This window comes from Echeneis naucrates, chromosome 24, assembly GCF_900963305.1.
Source record: "Echeneis naucrates chromosome 24, fEcheNa1.1, whole genome shotgun sequence".
Classification (NCBI taxonomy): domain Eukaryota; kingdom Metazoa; phylum Chordata; class Actinopteri; order Carangiformes; family Echeneidae; genus Echeneis; species Echeneis naucrates.
In genome coordinates, this window is record NC_042534.1 from 875,787 (window position 1) to 897,040 (window position 21,254).

The window sequence follows — 21,254 nt, forward strand, 5'->3', positions numbered from 1 at the left end:
CGGGGGAAACAAAAGTGGCCAACAAAGCAGCTTCGGAGGGCCAAAGATTCGCGAGGAGGAAACAAAGGGAGCATTATTGTTGCCTCAGTTACAGTGAATGTTTTTACTTAAGTTTTGGCATACACAAGAACTACATTATGTGAGGCATGGCAGTTTTAAAGGATCTGTAAAACCACAACGGATCATTACTGAATCATCTTTTTTTTGACTGCAGCAGTAGGAAATATCTGAAATGACAAAGCTAGACCTGTACTCGTCCACGTTTCACAGGCCGTGGTTCTGAAGCTCGAAACCTGGACTTGCTGGATTTGAGTTCAGGCTCCAGGTTCAATCGCAGGAAACACCGTCAGGCCACGAGTGAAAATAAAAAAAAACCCTCCGTGGCTGATACTGGAGGACGAGGCAACTGAAAGCAGATGTTTACGGCCACTGCTGTCCAAAACAAGCTCATTTACATGTCTCAGGGGAAACGACCAAACCAAATTATTTATCCAGCTGCCAAAGATACATTTTTGATGGCAAATATAAATGTAAAGTGAACAAAAGACATCCAGAAACCTGATCGGGATCACAGACGTCAGACATTTATCAGCTATATCTGAGGAAATCCATCAATTAGACTTGAAGGCTAGAACAGGAACGTTTGTGATTAATATTTCACAGCCTTCGTGTATGGACAGGAGAGTGCTGCTGTAGGCGCTGAGGCGCCGTTATTTAATGTGTTTTTTTGATTTCCTTCACTTCAGGTGCTTCAACAGAAACATTTAGGAGAGTCTGTCACTGTAAAACAAAAAAACTTGGGAGGAAATGTGTTTGCGGAAAATATTCAAATCTTGAGGCCGCGGCACGAAAACAGCCAAGTGAAGTTATTTCAGTTTATTTTGAAGGAAAATTCGTCTGGACATTCAGACAATAAACAAGTCCCGAAAGCTCTGTGGTGAATTTTTCTTTAAAATTGTGCCATCTGGCAGCTGAAGCCTAAAATTCGGAAAACAAACTTAAAGTGTGATGTGTCACTTAGTGACCGTTAGTGAGCAGAAAAGAATTGAGGCAAAAAGTTGAAGTGAATGTGATTTGATTTATGTTTTGTTAGTTATTATACATCTGGTTTGGAAACTACTCGACTGTCGCACAAAAAGAAAGAAATAAAAACACAGTAGATAAAATTTGAGGTCATAAAGGTCCAAACTCACGTATTGGTAGTTGTTCTCCCCCTTCTTGGTCCAGCCGATGCGGTACAGGGCCACGTCGGGGGCCCCGTGCTCCCAGGTGGCCCTGAAGGAGGTCTGGGTCACTTCGGAGAAACGAAGGTTCTTCGGGGCGGGAACGACATCTGTTCACACAGTCAGGAGACAAAGCACGGACGTGTTTACGAGGAGGGATGAGGAAACGTTTACAGCGGCCCAAAGTGTGTAACCGACCAACACGTGCGTGTCAGTGTGTTTGTGTTTGTGTTTCTTCTCATTCATCGTTGTGAGGACCAGAACTGAGAGTCCTCACAGTTAAAGAGCAGAAGTGGTGTTGTTCCACAGGTCAGCTGGGACTGACGACAACGAGGGCCAGTAAACCGTCACACACTTCGCTTCCTGAGCGCTGGAGGACGAGGAGCGATCAACACAATATCATGGTTATTTATTGGGGGCCATTTTAGAGACAGGAAATGGTTGATGAGGGCTCCGAGTCCTCAGGCAGCTTTGAAGGGGGTTCGAATCATAAAAGGCTTTGAAAAAATGATTACATTTATTATTCTAAGCAGAGTGAGATGAGACAGGACAGGCGGGGAGAGAAATCCGGTTCTGACCTGTGATGGCGTTTCCCAGCATCGGGGTTCCTGGTCCCTCGTCGTAGATGGGGGTGACGGCCACGTCGTACTCGGTCTGGGAGATGAGGTTGGACAGGTCCAGGGTCGTGATGTCACCGTTGACTTCGACCTGCCGGTGAGAAACCACAAAACGCACTTATCGTTCACATTCGACATCGATAAAACCAGATCTGATCCAGGATTTGTTGGTTCCGTCGAGGTTTCAGGAGAGTTGCTGGTTGGGGAAAATCTTCAGTTCTGATTGGCTGGCAGGTGTTAATGTGTGAACCAGAGCTATCTAAGTAACCAATAAAATCTGTAAAGCAGTTTTTGGATATTTATGATCCCTGTTGATCTGAAACATTTTGGTTGTAGACAAGAAGACTAAAAAAAAAGAAAATTTGAAACCATAAAACACTGAAGTTGATTTTTCCATTTGAGGGGGAGAGCCTTCAGACTCGGCAGGCCTGAATCCAGACTGTGGGATTCTTCTGTGGGATCCTTTGCCGATCATCCTTCATAAGAGCTGAGCCGCTGCAGCTCATCCATCAGAAGCTTCTGGAAACGTCCTGCAGGTGTGCACCGCTCCGTCGAATCGTCCCGGGATGTTTGTCCTCCGCTGACATGCTGAATGAGAAACGATGAGGACGCAGCGCCGCTGCAATGATCCAGTCAGGCTGAAGCCAGCGCTGCTCTGCCAGCAGACTTTTCTCATCAAGATCGGCCAACAGTGTGGAGCTGGTCCTGAGTCCGGGCGCTCTCCCAGAACTGAGACTTCAGTGCCGACTAAAGCTTCGCCCTGATCGCGCTCTGTGAGGGTTTGAATGACCTGACAGTTCTGTAGGAACAGCTTCAGGAAGAAGTTTATTCTACAGCTGCAACTAAAAATCAAGTTTCCTTCCAGATTAAGACCCAAAACCTTTGAAGGGCAAAGGTCACAGAGGGCACCAGGACCTGAATGTTTCTCCACATGACTCACTGACGAGTTCTTAGCTCGGTCTCTGAATGTGTTCTAAGCTCTGTAGAATGTTTTAGCTGTGGAAAGAAAGATGATGAGAGCGACAGGTTGTTCCATCGCTGTGTGAGTAAAACTGGAAAGGCACCGTTTCAGTTCATTCAGAAGAAAAAACAAATGAATAAAGAGATGTGAAACTCAGTCTTACGTCTTTGACCTCTCCCCCCTCCGGCTTGTAGGTGATCATGTACTTGCGGACAGGACCGGGCGCGGCGTCCCAGTTGAGCCTCATGGTGCTGTGGGTGACATCAGTGATTCTCAGGACTCCAGCAGGAGGCATGGGCACTGAGGGGGGACAGGTCCAGGACAAGCATTAGGACTCGGGGGGGTCCTGACGGTCCAACAAGGAGACATTTTAAAAAGCGTACGTACGGGTGACTCCGATGCCCTCCAGAGGGCTGCTGATGGCTTCGCCGTACAGGGCGTGCAGCCTGAGGGCGTACGCCGTGTTGGGAGTCAGCTGCACCAGCTGGACGTCCTGCACGTCCCCCCCAACTCGTACCTACAGGAAGAGAGAGAGGGGGAAGGGTGAGGTCAGACAGAGTGACTGGGCAGATTTCAGACGCCAGATTTAGTCAGATATGTTGTTTTGTTCTGGCTTTTGTGTAAATGGGAATATTTAATTTGTTCCACATAAGCCAGCGGTCGAGTCCAGGGAAGGAAGTTTGATTTGTTTCTTTTGTTTCATGGTTTGGTTGTCCAAACCATGAAACTTGCTGCCCTTCCTGTTGCTCCTGGCCTCCTCCCTCTGTCCTCTTTTACTAATTTGGTTATTGTCTTTGTGTGAACTTTTGCATTAGCTGGACAATAAAAGTGTTTAATTGCCGACACCGTCAGCTTGTGCTGCTTCATGCAGGACACAGCGGTACCAGCTAAAGGTACAGTTCCCAGTCAGCTCCACATAGTGCAGCAAACACTGCCATGGCGCCAGAATTACTCACTAAATCCTTGTTTCATGTCAAATGATGAATGTGAAAAAGTAATACAACGCTTCACTTCACTCTCATGTCAAGTGCATATTTTCCAGTACAGATGAAGCTCTCTGTACATTAAATCATCCTTTAAACATTCCTCTGCCGTCTAATTGCTCATGTAGGTTAACTCCTCAGAGGGGTTCGGCTCCATCCGTACATCTGTTCTGCTTATATCATCCCGATGACTTCAGGCCATGAGCTAATCCTTCCCATTACCCGCTGCGTCCGAGGGTTCTGCTTTTTGTAGGCATGGCCAGACCGAGCCGTGCCACTAAAAGTCCACTTCCTGCTCGCCGCCATCTGGAAGCAGTAAGCCAGCGCGACGAGCAGGAGATGTTGGACTTTAATGACGAACTATCACAGCGTAATGTTCATTTACTGACTGAGAACCAAAGAAGGGCCGCTGGAGGTGGGAGGACTCTGGACCTGGACCGGCCCCGTGATCCCGCTCAACACCTGCTACATTTATTATACTCAATAATGACTGAGACAGCTATTAGCTGTCATTGTTAATATAATCGTATGGACCACAGCAGTACAGTTTGTCCCCGCCCCCCCCACAGCCTGCTCCAGTTTTCGTCCTCTAAAAGTCCTTTCAATGGCAGCAGGACTCTTTGGCTCTCTGCAGATATCATTATACTCTGATTCTCTGGTTTGAGGAGCAGCAGATCATTTCTGTTCTGCAATTGACTTGGAAGTCCAACTGCAAATGTAATAAGACATATATGTGCAAATAAGACAAAAGAATGAAGGTGAAAATAAATTCAGTCAGAGCGTGGAGCTTGTTTTGGCATTGGCATTTAACTATGTTCACATATTTAAAGGGTTGCTAGCTTTGGAAAAAAAAGGTTTTTTTAATAAATGTGCATGTACCTTCATCACAATCTATTGTACCATGTGGAAATTGGTTTTAACATATATGGCGATATGAAAATGCCGCTGCGGACATCTCATGTTGCTTCACGTCACCTCTTTCTCCAGCTGGGGCTCGGTGGCGTTGATGGCTTTGTACAGCAGCATGTAGCCGGTGGCGCCGGCTGCCTCCTCCCATTTCACCCTCATGGTGGTCGAGGTCTCGTCGTAAACGTCCATGTTCTTCACTGCTGACAGCGGCACTGCCGGGACACAAACACAAACAGCCAATCAGAGCCTGGAATCACTTTACATGACTGAGGTGAAGACCTCAGAGGCCTCCAGGTCTGTAATAGGAGACATCGAGGGCTTTGATGAGATCTCAAGTATCTGACTCAGAAATGGAGAATCTTTGGAGCGAACGGCTGACCGAGCGCGACTGAAGAAGGTTTTCTGATAACTGGAGGTTTTGGCACCATAAAAGGACAATGATACAAACCGACAGGCGACAAAATCCCAGGCTGTCCCAGAGAGATCATAAACTCTGGAGTGTTTGATGTGAATATTTGGTATCACATGTCAGGGATTTTGTTTTTTAAAGGATAATTTTTCTTTTGCTTGTTTGTTTGACTTGATTAGAGTCTTTTTTTTTTTTTTGTTTTCCTTTACTTGGGTTCAAGGATTAATGCAAACCAAGTGAATGCAGTGAGATCTGGTTTCTTGGACAAGCAGGTGCTATAAAATAAGATTTTTACAAGATATGCCAAAAGCAATTTTCCTGAAACGAGCCAAAATGTCTGACTCAAACTAAAATGTAACTAATTGGATCCAGGCTAGAACACGATACCGACACAAATCTGTGTTCTCCACATTAGTGATGCACCAAAACGCAGAGGTTGAGAGACGTGACGGAATCTGATTTTTGTAAATCAGACTTCTTCAGACCAGTTACATCAGCTGTGAGGCTGATTATATGAACTACTCATTTATTTTTTTGAACTAATTTACTCAGAAGTCTTCCAGAAAGGCTCTTCGGAGAAGTTTAGAGGAAGCCAACAGGCGCTTACAGACCTCAGCTCTCACTGAGACACCAAACCACTGCTGTCTTTAACGGGCCTCAAATGTGGAGCCAGACGGACCATAAAGATTTGCTTTATCACAGAGAATGTGTCATTTCTGGCTTCAGAAACTTCCTGACGTTGTCTTCATGACTGTTTTATCAATCGAGGACTTCATGGGCGCATTATGACCTAACTGAGTGTTAGTTAGATGTGACGGCCATCGAGCACAACAATCAGTTATTGTTTTATGACAGTGGGAAACAGCTCACTGTAAAAAATCTGCTGCACATTTAAGTACAAATAAAGGGAACATTTTAGGACAAATGTGCAAATAAAAGTACTTAGTGACATGCACTTAACACATCGTTAAATTTATCAGTTTATTTAAGACCACGGGCCAGATAAATAAGTCGTTGGCCTGGTGCCATTCCCACTTCAGCCACAGACTAACATCAGCTTTGCATTGCATCATGAGACACTGTCTGTGTTAAACAAATCAGACGCTAAATATATGTTGTATAAACAGAGTCGCTGGGCGGACGGGTGAGTAAACAAACCCTGAGTGACACAGGATGACGAGCAGAAGAATCAGCTTGTTTATCTCCCAAACCGTATAGAACTAACAAAAGGTTTTTCCCACAGCAGTGAAACCACCAGGCCTTTAAAGCTGCTCTTTAATCACAGCGGTCCGTTTCTCCCTGTCAGGCTGAGGAGGCGATCACGAAGCACACTTACAGGTGGTCTCGGCACCATCCAGGGGCTCGCTGCTCTGCTCGCCGACCACGGCGTAAACGTTGACCAGGTATTTGGTCAGAGGGGTCAGGCCTTCCAGCACCGCGGTGGTCACCGAGCCGTCAACCAGCAGCTGAAACCACAAAGGACCAGTTCTCGTTAAAGGGGATTTAATCCAACATGAAACAGACACACAGACAGAAGGATGTAAAAATGACGTCTGCCACCGTGAAAAACAGCTCGTACTAATCACTTCTCTGTCTGAGGATACTTTTGATTTAACCGCTCCTGTTTGGACGTATGAGAACTTTCCAGACTTCCCTTCAGATATTCCATCACGTCTAAACATTGTGCACACTGTGCAGATTCTGTATGAGTACGATAGCTGCTCTCACTGAGAGACATGCATTGTGCATTATTTGCTGAAGAGGCAGGAAAGAGCCAAGTTTTTGATCAAAAGGCAGAAAATCTTTAGATTTCTTTGCTGATTATGTCACCGAATTCTCCAGCCATCAAAGAAGAGAGGGATCAAGGATGAAGGCGGAGCAGATGGAGAGAAAAATAATGTAATAAAGTTGGATAATGCACTGAACGGAATGATTTATTTCAGGAACCTGGAAATGAGCGTTTTCAGACAAAGATCAAAATCCTCTGATGCAATCAGACGCTTCATCGTAAAGCTGTGAGTGGATTTGCAGTCTGCAGGGTCGGGCTGTCCATCAGACAACCCAAATCCAGCCTTCTGGTTTTCAGAAAACCAAGATGGCTGACAGACAAATCAGGCTCCCAAACGTCAGCTCACAAACCGATGGGCAAGGTCACATCAGGAGATGAGCACACAAGACGCACTTTATCAGGAGCTCTCCTTTTTGGCGTTAAATAATGAAAGCATGCAAAATTATTGTTGCATCCGTGTGCTGGTGGGAAAGTGGGAAAGTCCTCGTATAGGTTGTCCAACTTGGCTGCTGAACTGTGTCAGATTCCTGCGCTGATCCTGCCGGAAAATCCAACCCAGAGGAGAAACAACAAACAAACAGAGAGGCTGCAGCTGCAGGAGCTTTTAAAACCTGCAGACGCATCAGCCTTCTCATTGTATGTGTAACTGACCGACAACCAAGTCCTTAAAACATTTAAAAACAAACATTCCTTCTCTTTGTTGATTTTTGTTGGATTTTTTTTTTTGCTTTCAAGGTCAGTCCAAAACAGAATTGGTGTGATCTGCGTTCAGATTAAAGACACAAACCTACAATTTCCACCAATGGGCAATAAGAAAAGGACTTGAGCGGTCTGAAGTGGAAACAGACCCGTTGGTGAGAGTAAACACTTATCAGACAGAAATATTTGGTTCCTCTCCACATTGTGCCTTGGCCTCCGCCGTGACCTTTTTACTGGCTGCTTAAGAATCCCCTCCCTTCTTGTACTGGATGTAAATCACTGCAGATAAGAGCTGCCCTAGACACCAGGCATGTACACATCATATATCACACTGGCTTTTGTTCACATAAACATGATGAGAGAAGGGGAAGGGGCGTGGCGTGATGTGGCGTCTCAGCCCGGTGGGAGGTCCAAAACGTTAAACTAAGTGGAAACTCTGCTTGATTTCAGAAGAGCCCGACTGTAATCACACTGGCTCCATCTGACAAGAGCCAATAAAAGCACAAAGGATGGAAAAGACCCAGTGCTTTTTTTTTAAAGGGCCTGATAGGAGGCTCAGTGTAAACTAAATGCAGGTTCAACAAAGCGGCTGGGATCCAGATTGCGGCTCTAAGTGAACACGGCTTGGAATCAAAGCCAGACCAGAATAAGTGAGAATGCTCTCAGAGGTTCCAACCTGCCTGTTCTCGGCCAAATAGGGACCAGAATATGAAACAACGGGGGTTTAAGGGTCAATTAGTCTGTTTTTGTGCAACGTAAGAAGGATGAAATCACACCTGAGGTTATCTGTGATGCTTTAAATCAGCTGGGAGGCGAAGGAGGCACAAACAAACAAAAAGCTCTTTGATATTCCGGAGTCACATTGTGAAGATCCTCCTAATGAACTTCAGGGAAATGAAGCTTTTGTCCATTTGTACCTAAAACAGCCCGCACAGCTCGCAGATAGTCGGCTCTTTATGTGTCTCAATCCAACAACCGCACAATGAGATGAAATTAAACAACTCTGTAGAGAGAACGGGCGATGTGTGTTCTCACTGAAACATCACACAGTGACACACACAAATACACACTTCTAATCAGGAGGCGTTCACTCTCAGTGCTGGGCATCAGGAAAAGTTTCTTCTTACCTCCTGGGTCGGTCCTCCTGCCTCGCTCACATAGGTGACCCGATATTTCTCCACAGAGGTGCTAGGCGGCGTCCAGGTGGCACGGAAGGAGCGGTGGGTGACCTCCGAGGTCACCAGGTTGGTGGGCGCTGCCAGTTCCTCGCCTGAAAAGGGAACAAACAGCTGAGCTCAGATAGGATTTGACACGCCAAGTATTTCAACCTTGTGAACTCGGCTGCCACAAATCTGCTGTGGTCGTGTCACGGAATATTTCAAGGCTTTCCTTAAACGACTGCTTTTCTCCGGCTTTGCAGTAAATCATCTTTGCACTTCCTCCTCTTAAAATTGATTTAGAGATTTAAAAAAGAAAAGGTTTTCCAGAAAAAAGTTTTTCATCAGAAGCTTGGAACGCCTGTGACATCCTGTGTTGGTCAAAAATAATCAAAATTATCCATAAATGAATCTTCATTTTCTGTTCCTTTTTAAATTTGTGATTTGTTAGCAGGTGTCACCGTGCTGCTGTGCTGGACTTCAGTTTTATGTCGCCCTTCGTGAGCAGAGAACTCTTCTCGGCCTCAGGCGTCTGTAAAACCGCCTGTTGTAAAATTCTTTTAATTTATGGCTGTCATCCTTAAAATGTGCGGTTTTTAAATTCCGGAAAAAGGCAAAAGTTTCCACCTGACCTTGAAGACCAGTAATTACTAAAATGTGTAAAGCTGACTCAGCAGTGTTTAAAGAATAAGCTGGAAGCTCCAGTCGACCATTTTACTCGTAATAAAAGTCTTCCAAGTTCATGTTTAAGGCGGAAAAATGTGAGCTAATTCCCCCTCAGATTAAGGAGATCTGCTTTAATCCACAGAGGGCTCGGTTTTCCTACCTGGACCCTTGACGCTGTTACACAGATTGGTGGTGAGATCGTCGACGATGTCCACCAGGAACTGGAAGTCGTTGACGTTGTACATGTGAATGCTGTCGGGGTCGGAGGCGATGGACCTCAGCTCGTTCTCGTCAGCGTTTTTCACACCTGAGAGGAAAGAAAACCTTTGAAACTTCAAAAAACCAACGTGGTCCAGGCCAAAGCGTCAGATCTGCCTGCCAATGCAGAACAAAAAGGATCTCTGCTGCCAGATTTGAATCATCTCCTGGCAGTCTGAAAAGGGATTTTCTCCAATCATGTTGGAATCACGATGTGATATTTTAGCTGCTGGTCTAACCGATGTTGTCGTGTGAATAAAGACAAGACAGCAGCGAACATTCAGCTGAAAATCCCTCACCGATGGCGTAGAGCTCGATATCACTGTCTCTCAGTTTCTGGGACTTCTCGATGATGTCATCCTGCGACTTTCCGTCAGTGATCAGGACGCCGATTTTGCGGGAGTCGGCTCGGAGGCCCACGTTGGGTTTGAAGTTGTTCTCCAGGATGTAGTTCAGAGCCAGTCCTGAAAAACAGGAGTGAAGTAATTTTCTGGGATTTCTGAAGACGTGCGTCTAATCTGGCTGTGAACTGTTTATTCATTCATTTATTGCACCCTTTGATTCTACAGTTATTCAGCTTCCTGATTCTGCTAGATATTCCGTAAATGCAGTGCTAAAACAAACTGTCTGTAAATTTGACTTCCTTCCTTTATTGGCTAACGCTCCCAAATCCCAGACCAGGACCTGATCCCAGTTTGTGTTCAATCACCTGTCATGGTGTTTCCTCCTTTGTATGGCAGGTTGTTGATGGCGTCCAGCAGGGATGCTTTGGTCTTGTGGTCTTTCAGATGCCACTCCGTCTTTGGATCTCCGCTGTACTGAGCCAGACCTGTAAAAAAAATAAAATAAATAAACACGGCGAAGTTTGAAACTCAGCCAGGAGAGACCAACGGAGACACATCTACAGAACAGCTAGTTTCTTAGTTTTATGTGTCCGAGTTACTCACATGGAGATCGTAAAACTTGATAAATGTGATAAAGTTTAAACAACCAAAAATCTATGCAAAGCACGTCAGCTGGCTACAACACTAAATTAAAATATTAAAAACACATTCATGCAGATATTTCTGCAACGTTTGAAAAAAATAAAATAATTATTGTAGGCCAGTTTAGACAGAACCCAACCGGAGTTCAAAGGACTGGACAAGTCCAGATTTCATGAATCCTGATGACCTGGATGATTTTGGACAGAAAATCATCCAGGTCATTTGGAAATGGAATTATTTCAGCTCGTGCTTTTATGTTTTCATGTATGTTGTTTTCCATTTTTGGCTTAAATTGATTGTTGTCTTGGTTTGAAGTAACATGACTCATAGTGATGTCACTTTTACTGGAGCCTCTTCACGTCCAGACACTTTTCCTCCCTTTAAGCTTGTTAAATCTAAAATGTGGACGTTTACGAAGTGAGATTCGGGTACTAGAAGCTGACTTGCACTGGATTTAGTCAGAGAGTAAACGTGGCAGCAGTGGTATGGAGGGTTACCGATCTGGACCCGGTCCGGGCTGATGTTGAAGACGCTGACCATGCGGGCGATGAAGTTCCGAATGGTTTTGAAGTTGATGCGGCCGATGCTCCAGGAGCCGTCGACCAGCAGCACGATGTCAGCCTTGGCCGAGGTCTTGCATTGAGTCTCTGCAGAGAGACGGTGGGGGGTCAGTGAGAGACACCACAGACTTATATGAATCTGTGTCTGTGTCGGAGGAAAAGCGTGAAGCCCAGAGAGGATAGATGATCAGGGAGGAGAGAGAAGTGAGGAGAACACAAGAACACTCTCACAGTCAGACATTAACACAGCACAATGTTTTACACAGCGTTATGCAACACAAATAATTCACACGTTGTGTAACATCTGTCACTTCTTTCTTCCATTTCAGCGAAGGGTCTCTGGGTGTCATTGGGTTGTGTTTTTTTTAGGTCCAGCGTTGGAGCGGCCTTGTGGTTTTTTTCCTGGCTTCCAGCAGCAGGAGTTCGCCTCTGTGACCATGATATAAGAGGCCTCCCGTTCCCCAAAGTGACTGCACATTCCCGCTGCAGGCACCTGTGGGGGGGCGGGGGTGAAAAATGGCCGCCCGTCCGCCTTTCTAGGACGACGAGCTCCACGGACACTGAGTGCTTAAAAACCAGGCCCCCCTGTGTGCAATTGAAAACAGGTTAAAAGACAATCGATTGAATTATTCAGTTCTGTGTCAGCAGGCTGCAGAAACAGATGCTCGACGCTGAGAGGAACTGAGTCAGACGCTTGGCCGCAGTCTGTTTGAGTTATACCACCGCTGGTAAACAACATGCTCATGTGTCCCTCCGACATTCATTAATAAAAACAGATGTCATAAACAGAGGCAGCTCGAAGAGCCATCTAATACGCTGCAGACGGCCGCTGGATCCAGAGTCTGAGCAAATAAATATCCATCTCGGTCTGACTGGGAGACACGGAGCACCGAAGTCCAACAAAGTCCTGCTGCATTGGTGCATCTTTGTTGTTTCAAAGTCAGCGGCCAATGATAGCGATGCCTTCGTCGAAGCTGGCTCACTCCTCCAAAATCTCAAACGCATTACTGAAGCTTTTTGTTATGCGACGTGCCGTGGTTTGATTTAGAGGACAGCTCTGTTTTATGAAGGGGGGGGTTTAGGGGACATTTACAAAGTGATGGTTCACAAGCTAGTATTAGCATGACTTCAAAAAAAAAAAAAATCAAAAGTAATTCGAGAAAATGTTCTTTTACTTTGAAGAAGGACAGGAATGAAACAGTCATCGCCCTGTAAAAGATAACATATCAGCAGCCTGGAAGTCGGTCTGGATTAGAGCCTCCTGACAAAGCTGCAGTCTGATATATACGAGGATCTCTGAGCGTAACCTCGGCGGAACATCCGGGTCTGTTCTCGGCTCAATGGGCAGCCGGTCACCGTGTCTGCTCCCTATTACAGCAGGAATTCCTGCCCAGGGTCAGCACTTCCTCCGCTCTTTGGAGAAGCATAACATTTTCCTAGCTGCATATATCCGTCCGGGTGGCTGCTAACTTTTGAGCCCCCCCCAAACAAAAAAAAACTCTAATTGCAAGCAGAGCCATTTCTCACGCATCAGTTGATATAAAACTAGGAAAGTTCTATTCTACCTTCGCGTGAGAAATCAAGAAGTCGACACTGAGCTCGGTGGTAACTCATTCTCAGACACAAAGAAGATGTATGTTTGTGGCAACAACATTAAAGATCAGCATGTCCTGCTGCAGCTGCACAAACGCTGGGAAAGACGGTCCAAATGAGCAATTCATAAACATCAGTGTTAACAATGGAGAAGACATCTGTTAAATAGTGTGTCATTTCACCGTGGAACACACCCCAAATGAGTCAAGCAGCTCAAAATAATTTCTACTAATCACGATTGTCTGCAAAGAGCTACACTCTGCGATTCCAGGCCGACAGTGATGTTAATTCCCCTCGACAACAAATATCTCAACTTTCTGGCGCTAATCTAGGCAGAGATTGGAAGTCAGATCGCATGTGTTCTGAAGGGGACTCGTATCGGGGAGCATCTGGTCTGCAGGTCTGCTCTTCGGGGCTGCTGACGGAGCGCGAGGTGCAGCGGCGTTCAGTTATCGGCTTTTACCTTGAAGTTCAGGAAGAGGCTGCTCAGGAGCGTCGGAGACTGTCGTCATCTCCTCTCCAGCCAGAGGCAAACTCTCTCCTCCATCGAACATCCCCGACACGGCCACAAAGTACTTGGTTCCTGCCCTGAGGGGCAAAAGGAAAATTCCATTAATCTACTCTAACCTTTCACAATTTCCATAAAAAACTGCTACTGTAGTTTTCACTCACCTAAGCTCCTCTAGAACCACCGTGTTATCATAGGGGCCGACGAGCAACTCCTCCTGCTGAATGTCATTCTCTGTGGGGTGAAAGGTCACTTTATATCCCCTGACGTCTCCAGGTGCTGGATCCCAGGTGACCCTGAAACTGGTCTTGCTGCGCTCTGAGGTCTGGAGGTTCCTGGGAGACTTGTATTTCGGCACTGAAAGGGAAGAAAGCCGGGCCAGAATTTCAGGACAAGTCATGCACAAAAAGAAAAAGATCAACACAACCCAAAATCCTGGCAAAGGTTTTTAAAGATCAGCCACATCGCAGTCAAGCCCAGTTTCATCAGTCCATAATACAAATCCTTGAACCTGGTCACACTTAAAAAAAAAAACAAAACAAAAAGCCCAGTGTCATGCCGTGTGTTAGTAATGCGAGCGTGTGATTGGAGCTTGTTGTGATTTTAGTGTTGTGATGAAAAGATGGTGCTTCTCTTCAGCACAGCAGCACCCGAAGGGGGAGAAATACTCATCTTAACAAGCTGCTTAAACTTGAAGTCGCTTCTAAAATCGTATTTTTGGTGGAAGAAGGAAGGTGCACGTGCCAATGAGTACCTTCGACTCAGCAGATTCATAGACTGGAGTTAGATTGGAGACATGGAAACGATCACGTCAACAGCCAGAATAATCTCACTTCATTCCACCAACAATAACGTTTCAAGCGGAGCTCAGGTTTAAATGTCTTGGTTAAGATGGACACGTTTCTGCAGTGAACTGTCTCAGAGAGTTGAATTATGGACCAACGTACGTGTCGTTCCTACTCCTTGCCTTGCTTTTCCTTCCCCGCGCTTGTAGATGGGGTGGACGGTGATGTTGTAGGTGGTCGTGTGCTGCAGGCGCTTCATGTTGGTGGAGGTGACCTTCCCGGGGATTTTCAGGGCCACCTCTTTGCCGCCTTCCTTTGGGACATATTTCAGCCGGTAGTTCAGCACCTTGCCCGGCGCCGGCGTCCATCGGACTTTCATGGTTTGCTCTGTCTCGTCCCACACGGTCAGCCTTTTACCTTCCGCAGAGGCTGAACACAAACAGGGAACGGAAAACATTTCACAGTGAAACCTCTTCTTGAATAAAAAATGACCAACTTTATAGCTTTTTCTTCATATCCACATATTTAGACCAAAGTGGAGCCCAATCACGATTCCATGTAGTATTCATCAATATTCATCATCTTAAGTCATGAAAACGCTGCACATCATCCGTTTTGTTAAAGCTGGAATGATTATAGATAAATATTCATTTGTAACCTGCAGCAGCCAAAAAGAGCAGTTTAACATCATTAAAGAAGGATTTTTTTTTAATCAGCCATGAAAACAAATGTGTGGAAAATAGCCGTCGTGGAGATTCTCAGTTTCTTCGTGTGCGAAACAGAAACTCGATAAATCAAGTTTATCTCGACTTTAAAAAGCTGAAAACTTCCACAGTCACATCAAATCAGTAACTTCATCTGCCAACATTAGGAGGGTCGGAGGAAGAAGGTCAGAGTCAGTCCTTGAGCGGCTCTTTACTTCCAGTAGATTAGATTACTGCAGATGTTTGGCAGACAGAGAAAATGGAGGAGAAACAAGCGTCTGCTGACTTCCTGTCACTCAGACAGCGGATTTCAAAATCTTGCAGCTTGTGTATAAATTACTACAAATATATTTCTGACTCGCCCGTGACATATGAAGCTTGTAGGATCTTTTGGGACTTCGGGGCCGTGCTGATTGAAACTTTCAGGGGGAAACTCTAAGTCACTTTTGAAGTCTATGGAAAAATGACTTTTCCTGATGAGTTTTTGGTCGAAGTCTGTTTGTCTGTCCCGTGTTTCAGGGGTCCACCATCACCCGATGTCAGATGGGACTACTTGCATTTATTTGAATCCAAATCACTTGGTTATTTTTCATTTAAACCCTTAAAACGATCTCTATATTCAGGCCAAATGTGGTTTCCCTTTATGTTCCTCCAGTAACTGTTGTTTATTCATAACTGCAGGCATAAATGTTGAGTAATCCCATCAGCTCCGTGCCAGAACTAACTGGTAATGAATTAGGATTTTACCCAGAAGTGATCGATGGGGGGTGGGGGGCAGCAAACCACATTTTCCTTCCCATCTGCACCCCCCCACCACCACCAAAACAACCAAAGCCTATAAAATCAAATCAACTTATTCCGACGATTCTGCAAGTGATTAAAAAACTTTGCAAGGGAATAATATGTAGGTTTAATGATGCTGAGGAAAGTTTTTCAAACTACTTGATTTCACTCTGGAGGGCTTTTATTGGCGGAAAGAAACATGGCATCCAACTGTTCGGCGTGCCGATAGATTAGAACAGGGGTCGGCAAACTGGATCTTTTATCCCTCTGCTGCGGCTTCGAGAAAGTAATGTGAATAAATAATGGCTGTTTCATTTCAATAAATTAGATTCTATTTAGCTTTTTTTAATGTTAATAGTGGTGATTCTGGAGATTATGGTGATCTTGTGCTGTTTTAATATTTCGGCGGTAGAATGTGCGCCTTGTTTGTGCCACCTGTTGTGATTTATTCTGAGCTCTCGACCCCCCCTCGGTGACCCCAGGTGGGTTTTATTAGCTGGAAATCACACCCAAATGGCTCCATTAACGTGGTTTAGAACAAATGTGTCGAGGAACAGCGTGTCCTGGAACAGGTTAGTGTATCTTTTTATGTGCTTGTGCAGCTCGGGATCACATCGTACACAAAAAGTGTGTCAGTTCTCAGGACACCCACGTTTTATCAATTCAGAGCAGCCGAACCGTGACCACGGTGGTGTTTCATCTGATGACGGCGGCTCAAATCCGTTCGAAAGCATTCCAAAATGAAAAACTTAATTTAACTTTGGGTCTCTTCCGCCAACTGTCCGGTTACATAAACTCTGAAATATGTTGCGCTTTTCTGATAAAAGGAAGCATTGAATATACTTTGGCTAAAATGCACGTGGCGATTTGCCCTGCAATCAAAACAGAGTCACTTCTGCCAGTGGAGTGAAAGCTTCCCGTAATTTCCCCTGCGGGTTAAAGAAAAGGCTCGTGGCCTGAACAAGCGCTGTTCAACACTGAAACTGAAGCTGGTCCAGGTGCAGAGGTGATCGAACAGGGACAAGCCATCACTGAGTAGAACCGGCCGTCCGGTACAGTACGAACAGTCTGAAATAGAATCGAACACACTGGAAGGATTCGTAAAATATTTTTAACCACACACTTTTGGCCGGCCTGTTTTAGACAAGAATCAAACTGTAGTTCTGAATGTTTGTGAGTGACGTTTGGACCTGAACCAGAAACTCATCATAATAATTCCCATAGACTTCAACACAACATTTTGTCTTCTTAGTCATTATATAGAGAAGCAGGTTCATGGCCTTACCGTCGGTGGTTTCCTGTCCGGTGAGCGGCTCGCTGTCTTTGTGTCCGTAGGCAGCGATGACAGAAACTTGGTAAAGCGTCTCCGGAGTCAGATCGTCCAGCGTGGCGCTGGTGACGTCACCGGGTACGGTCTTCTCTCCTGCCTCCTCAGAAAACAGCGACTTCCACCGAACGCGGTACATCTTCACGTTCCCGGGCGCCTCCGTCCATGACGCCACGAAGCTGGTGTCGGCCACGTCGCTCGTCACCAGGTCTTTAGGAGGGCCGCCCTCTGGAAACAAGGAGCACAGGTTAAACGTTAAACAACAGATCTCTTGAAACTGAACTAAGGGTAATTTTTTTATTGTGTAAATTCGTTTTGGCCCGGTTCTCATATGTTCCTTCCAGTGTTTGTCAGTTTTTCTTCTAATCAGCTTCCCTTTAAAACAAAGGAGCCTTTGGACGTGCTGGCAGATCAGATTATATTTTAAAATGGAAACTATTGGAAGGCCGCGGAGTGGACGACACCAGAGCAGAGCCGCCAGAGAAACACATGTGAGGAGACGTCCCGGAGGAATTTTTATATATTTCTGAGGATATTTTCTCCTTTCTCTTAGTTTTTTTCTGCATCATTAGTGAGTTCCCAGCGTTGGGAAACAGGAGACATAAAACTGACGGGAAAACAGCGAGAGGAAACCTCTTTATTGTAGTTTATTCATCGTCGCTACAGTCGAGCTGCAGCCTTTGATTGATTTAGCAAAGTTTTTAGGTTTTAGGGATGAAAATTAAACTTGAAACTGTTCACGGTTTTTTAACAGGCTCTGATTTATCTGTCTTTTCGTCATATTTATTTTAGCTTTATATACACAGAATAAGGCAGAAGTCGGTCTGTGATAAATGAGTGTAATCTGAGTCTCAGCTGAGGCTCAGCCGACTCTGAATATGTGAAAACTTGGTGACATTTCACTTTGTTAGGAAAACACAAAGGAATGAAAAAACAGAAACGTCTCGCTGGGGCTCTAAAAGGGCTGAAAGAAGCAGATAAAATAAATGATATGATGATTCCACTGTGACATCCAGTTATAAGACCAGCCTACTGCTCTGCGTTCTCATAGAGATCATTGATTCAGCACAGAGCAGCTTCTGCTTCTGCCAAAAGGAGAGACTTTTATGGCCCTCCAGAGCTCGCCAGTTAACCCTTCGACAAACCTAAAAGTCAGATTTAACGCATGAACAGAAATCAGCAACCCGACGGTGGACTAAGTGACATCTCTTCACCGAGATCGACCCTGAGGCCGATTCTTATGATGAAGGACAGAAAGGCAAAAAGGCACGAACACACAGAGACAAACTCTTCTTCCTATGTGCAGCTCACGTTGCTGCAGGCAGACATATGGCCACTTTCCTATATCAGACCATCGGAAATATCTGTGACTGATGGAAGAGGAGGAGGGTCCATATCGAATTCTAATCCCTCAGTACAGAGAGGGTGACAGCATGTCGAGGGGGAGGGCACTGGAAAGACTGAAGAGCCAAGTTTCCACAAAGTGATAATTATCACTAAATATCAGATCCAGCTATATAATCAAGAGAGGGAGAATGAAATGAATCACCATCCAGCTTTTGGCAACTGATACTAATCTTTGGAGAAAAGGGGGACGAAGAGTAAAACACCAAGCTCCCTAAATATTTATGGTTGGAAAGATTGTTTCTGGTCTGGATTCAAAACAAACAAAAATCAGGACAAAATTCGAGAAATCAAATACGCCTGGTTGTTGTTGAAGGGCGGCCATTTTTCTTCCAACACCAGAACTGTCATATTGATCATCTTTTTTAAATGAGCTAAACTTGCATGTGGTCACAACACTGTAAATCATTTGACACAGCTCGACAATCACAGCGAGAAACAACCCAAAGGTGTCGGCATGCGGCTGAACTTTGAACGCCGTATGTATCAAAGTTTGCTTTATCAAAATATAACGATCGGTTTCAGCTCGTTCGCCGTCACATCGGCCTCTCCAGACGCCACCGCGGGGCGGGGGGGGGGCTCTCTGCAGCTGCTGCTGTGTTTTATCAGATTCAAGGAGCGCCCCGTCTGGAGGCTGAAGCATAAATAACAGCCGCAGACTGACGTCGGATGGAGTTTGGAATATCTGGGGCCTGATTTTCCACCGTCCATCACAAAGCTAATGTGAACACAACCACAGGGAGTCCGTCCATTTAGCCATCTATCCTTATTGTCTTCACAGCAATCGTCATCCAGCCCAAACTGACTGATACCGACAACAACTAACCTCATTAGAAAACCTGGTAAATTCGATGTTTATTATTGATTGATTGATCGATTATTATTTCAGACTTTTATCTGACTTCTTTTCGTTGCTATCTCCATCAATGTTCAATCGTGTTTGAAGGAATGAGCGTTTTATCATCCACAGCAGCTGTCAGTGGCCTTTAGTAGCCTGGAGGACTGACGCTCGTCGGAGACTCGTTCTGGGACTCCCTGCTGCTGAAACCCCAAAGTGGAAAGTCTTGGCTTTTACTTTGTGTAAACTTGGCGGCGTGACATGTTCCATCTACCGTCAGAAATTTAAAGCACCTTGAGTTTTGGGAGAGGGGCTGCAGGCTTCTTACGGGTGGCCCAGATGGGAGGAAATTAAAATCACTTTGGCAGGGTTACTGGTTCTAGTCCACATCAGAGGAGAAACACTCGAGCTGGGGTGAAGGGTCGTAACCATTCTGTCTGAAACTGTTTGAGATTTTTGGGGTTTAAAGTTGGAGGAATTAAATCAGCTTGTAAATATCTAGAGATTTATATTTGGTGCCAATCCTGCACTCTATCTAATGGCCATCAGAGGGTAAAAAGAAGTCAGATTGTATTGAAGTCTATGGGAAAATGTCCCGACTTCTCCCTTGATGTATTAGCTCTGGAAGTGTTTTTGTGTCCAACTCCACCTGGTTTCTACTGTTTTCAGAAAACAAAGATGCTGAAAGACAAATTACAAACTTGGAGGCTAAAAACAGGAATCAGTGGGTGTGTTACCATCCTCTCCTCTTCTAAATAAACAGATTGGTTTGTAGCTTTGATGTGATCAAATAAAACATCTCGGACTCGAGTTCAGTGCCGCAGAAATCATCATGGAATCATATAATTTCTATAATTATCTGAAACCTGTCAGCACTGTGAAGTCTTTGCAGTCTAGTCCGTGGTTTTTCTTTCAGTTTGAACTCAATCAAATCCATGTGTCAGCTGAAAGGACGCTGGTGTTTGCTCTTCCATCATAATTCTAAACTGGGAGCTGAACTGGGTGGGAATGTGCTGTCAGCCACATTCTGAGCTCTGGCCCAGATTGAACAATAAGGGAGGCCTTAACTCCGGCTTCGATCTCAACCTCATCGTCTGGGAAGCCAATCCAGGTGGAAACCGCAAAAATCTGAAGCCCCTCTGACGAGTCAGGACAAGTCCGGGGTCTGGCATTTGTCACGTTAACAAGTAGAATCAAGGAAAAAGAGCCTCAGACAAGCATCAAAGCTTTGGATGTCCAAAAGGTCAACTTTTAAAGACTATAGAAAATCCTCCTGACTACCATGAGACTGAAATTTGGGTTGAGTGGAAACTTGAGTCACGAAAGCTCAAAAGGTCCCGATGCAGGAAACCTCATCTTTAATAAACTTTTGGTTTAAGCTCCTTGTGGAAGTGTGCAGAATTAATTATATGATTTCACAGTTTTGCTTTTGTGATACTTGAAACGTTCCCCCTCGTTCAGCTTTTGTCAGGTTTTCCATCCCACAGCAGCGTCACCCTACACCGGACCTACAATTAGGAAGTCCTGGCTCATGTCAAATTTTTTAGGAAGTCTCCCAAATGAGTGTTAGAAGTGAAGGACTTAATGAAGAAATCCAGAAAGCAGCTGCAGCCTCTTTATAATACAGCTGTAGACAAGTTTATGCCCAAACAAACCACATCTATACAAATGTCATTTGACTCTGTCTGGGAATCTGCTGTGCATCGATTGAACAAATCAGGACGCAACAAAAACAAAGTAACATTTATACAGTAGTTTGGGAAATAATCTGAAATGGAGTTGATGTATGACAGAAGGCTGCTGATTTTGGCATGAGGCAAACTTTTCCATTTTAGCTCCCATTTGGTCATAAACGGAAATGTTCTCCGTAGAAAAGCCTGATGTGGGCTCTTACTGTAAAATAGGAGTTTTTACGACGAGAAAGAGTGAGCTCACTGGTTTTACTGCGGGTGCAGTATCGGAGCAGCTGACTTTTCTGCAGTTTTAGCCCCACAAGTGAGGGAAAGAAGGCAACCAAGAGCGCCTTGCCAGCTAACGCTGATGTTGGCCAACAGCGGGGACGTCTGGAGGGAGGACAGATGCACTTCAAGCGTCC

At 45.1% G+C, this 21,254-nt stretch overlaps 1 protein-coding gene across 8 annotated transcripts in view; it reads right to left on the bottom strand.

Moving 5' to 3' along the window:
* col12a1b (collagen, type XII, alpha 1b) overlaps nucleotides 1-21,254 on the bottom strand; it is a 78,913-nt gene that overhangs the window by 40,949 nt on the left and 16,710 nt on the right. For 6 of the 8 annotated variants that reach the window (XM_029495842.1, XM_029495846.1, XM_029495845.1 and 3 more), the window contains exons 13-27: nucleotides 16,876-17,145; nucleotides 14,266-14,532; nucleotides 13,483-13,675; nucleotides 13,274-13,398; nucleotides 11,155-11,304; nucleotides 10,381-10,500; nucleotides 9,971-10,135; nucleotides 9,574-9,720; nucleotides 8,718-8,860; nucleotides 6,439-6,568; nucleotides 4,760-4,905; nucleotides 3,189-3,318; nucleotides 2,965-3,101; nucleotides 1,802-1,931; nucleotides 1,194-1,333 (exon numbers count right to left, since the gene is read on the bottom strand). In XM_029495842.1, the coding sequence (XP_029351702.1) occupies nucleotides 1,194-1,333; nucleotides 1,802-1,931; nucleotides 2,965-3,101; nucleotides 3,189-3,318; nucleotides 4,760-4,905; nucleotides 6,439-6,568; nucleotides 8,718-8,860; nucleotides 9,574-9,720; nucleotides 9,971-10,135; nucleotides 10,381-10,500; nucleotides 11,155-11,304; nucleotides 13,274-13,398; nucleotides 13,483-13,675; nucleotides 14,266-14,532; nucleotides 16,876-17,145 (2,393 nt within the window). The remainder of the gene's footprint in view (nucleotides 1-1,193; nucleotides 1,334-1,801; nucleotides 1,932-2,964; nucleotides 3,102-3,188; nucleotides 3,319-4,759; nucleotides 4,906-6,438; nucleotides 6,569-8,717; nucleotides 8,861-9,573; nucleotides 9,721-9,970; nucleotides 10,136-10,380; nucleotides 10,501-11,154; nucleotides 11,305-13,273; nucleotides 13,399-13,482; nucleotides 13,676-14,265; nucleotides 14,533-16,875; nucleotides 17,146-21,254) is intronic. The other 2 variants (XM_029495844.1, XM_029495847.1) reach the window with 2 other exon arrangements.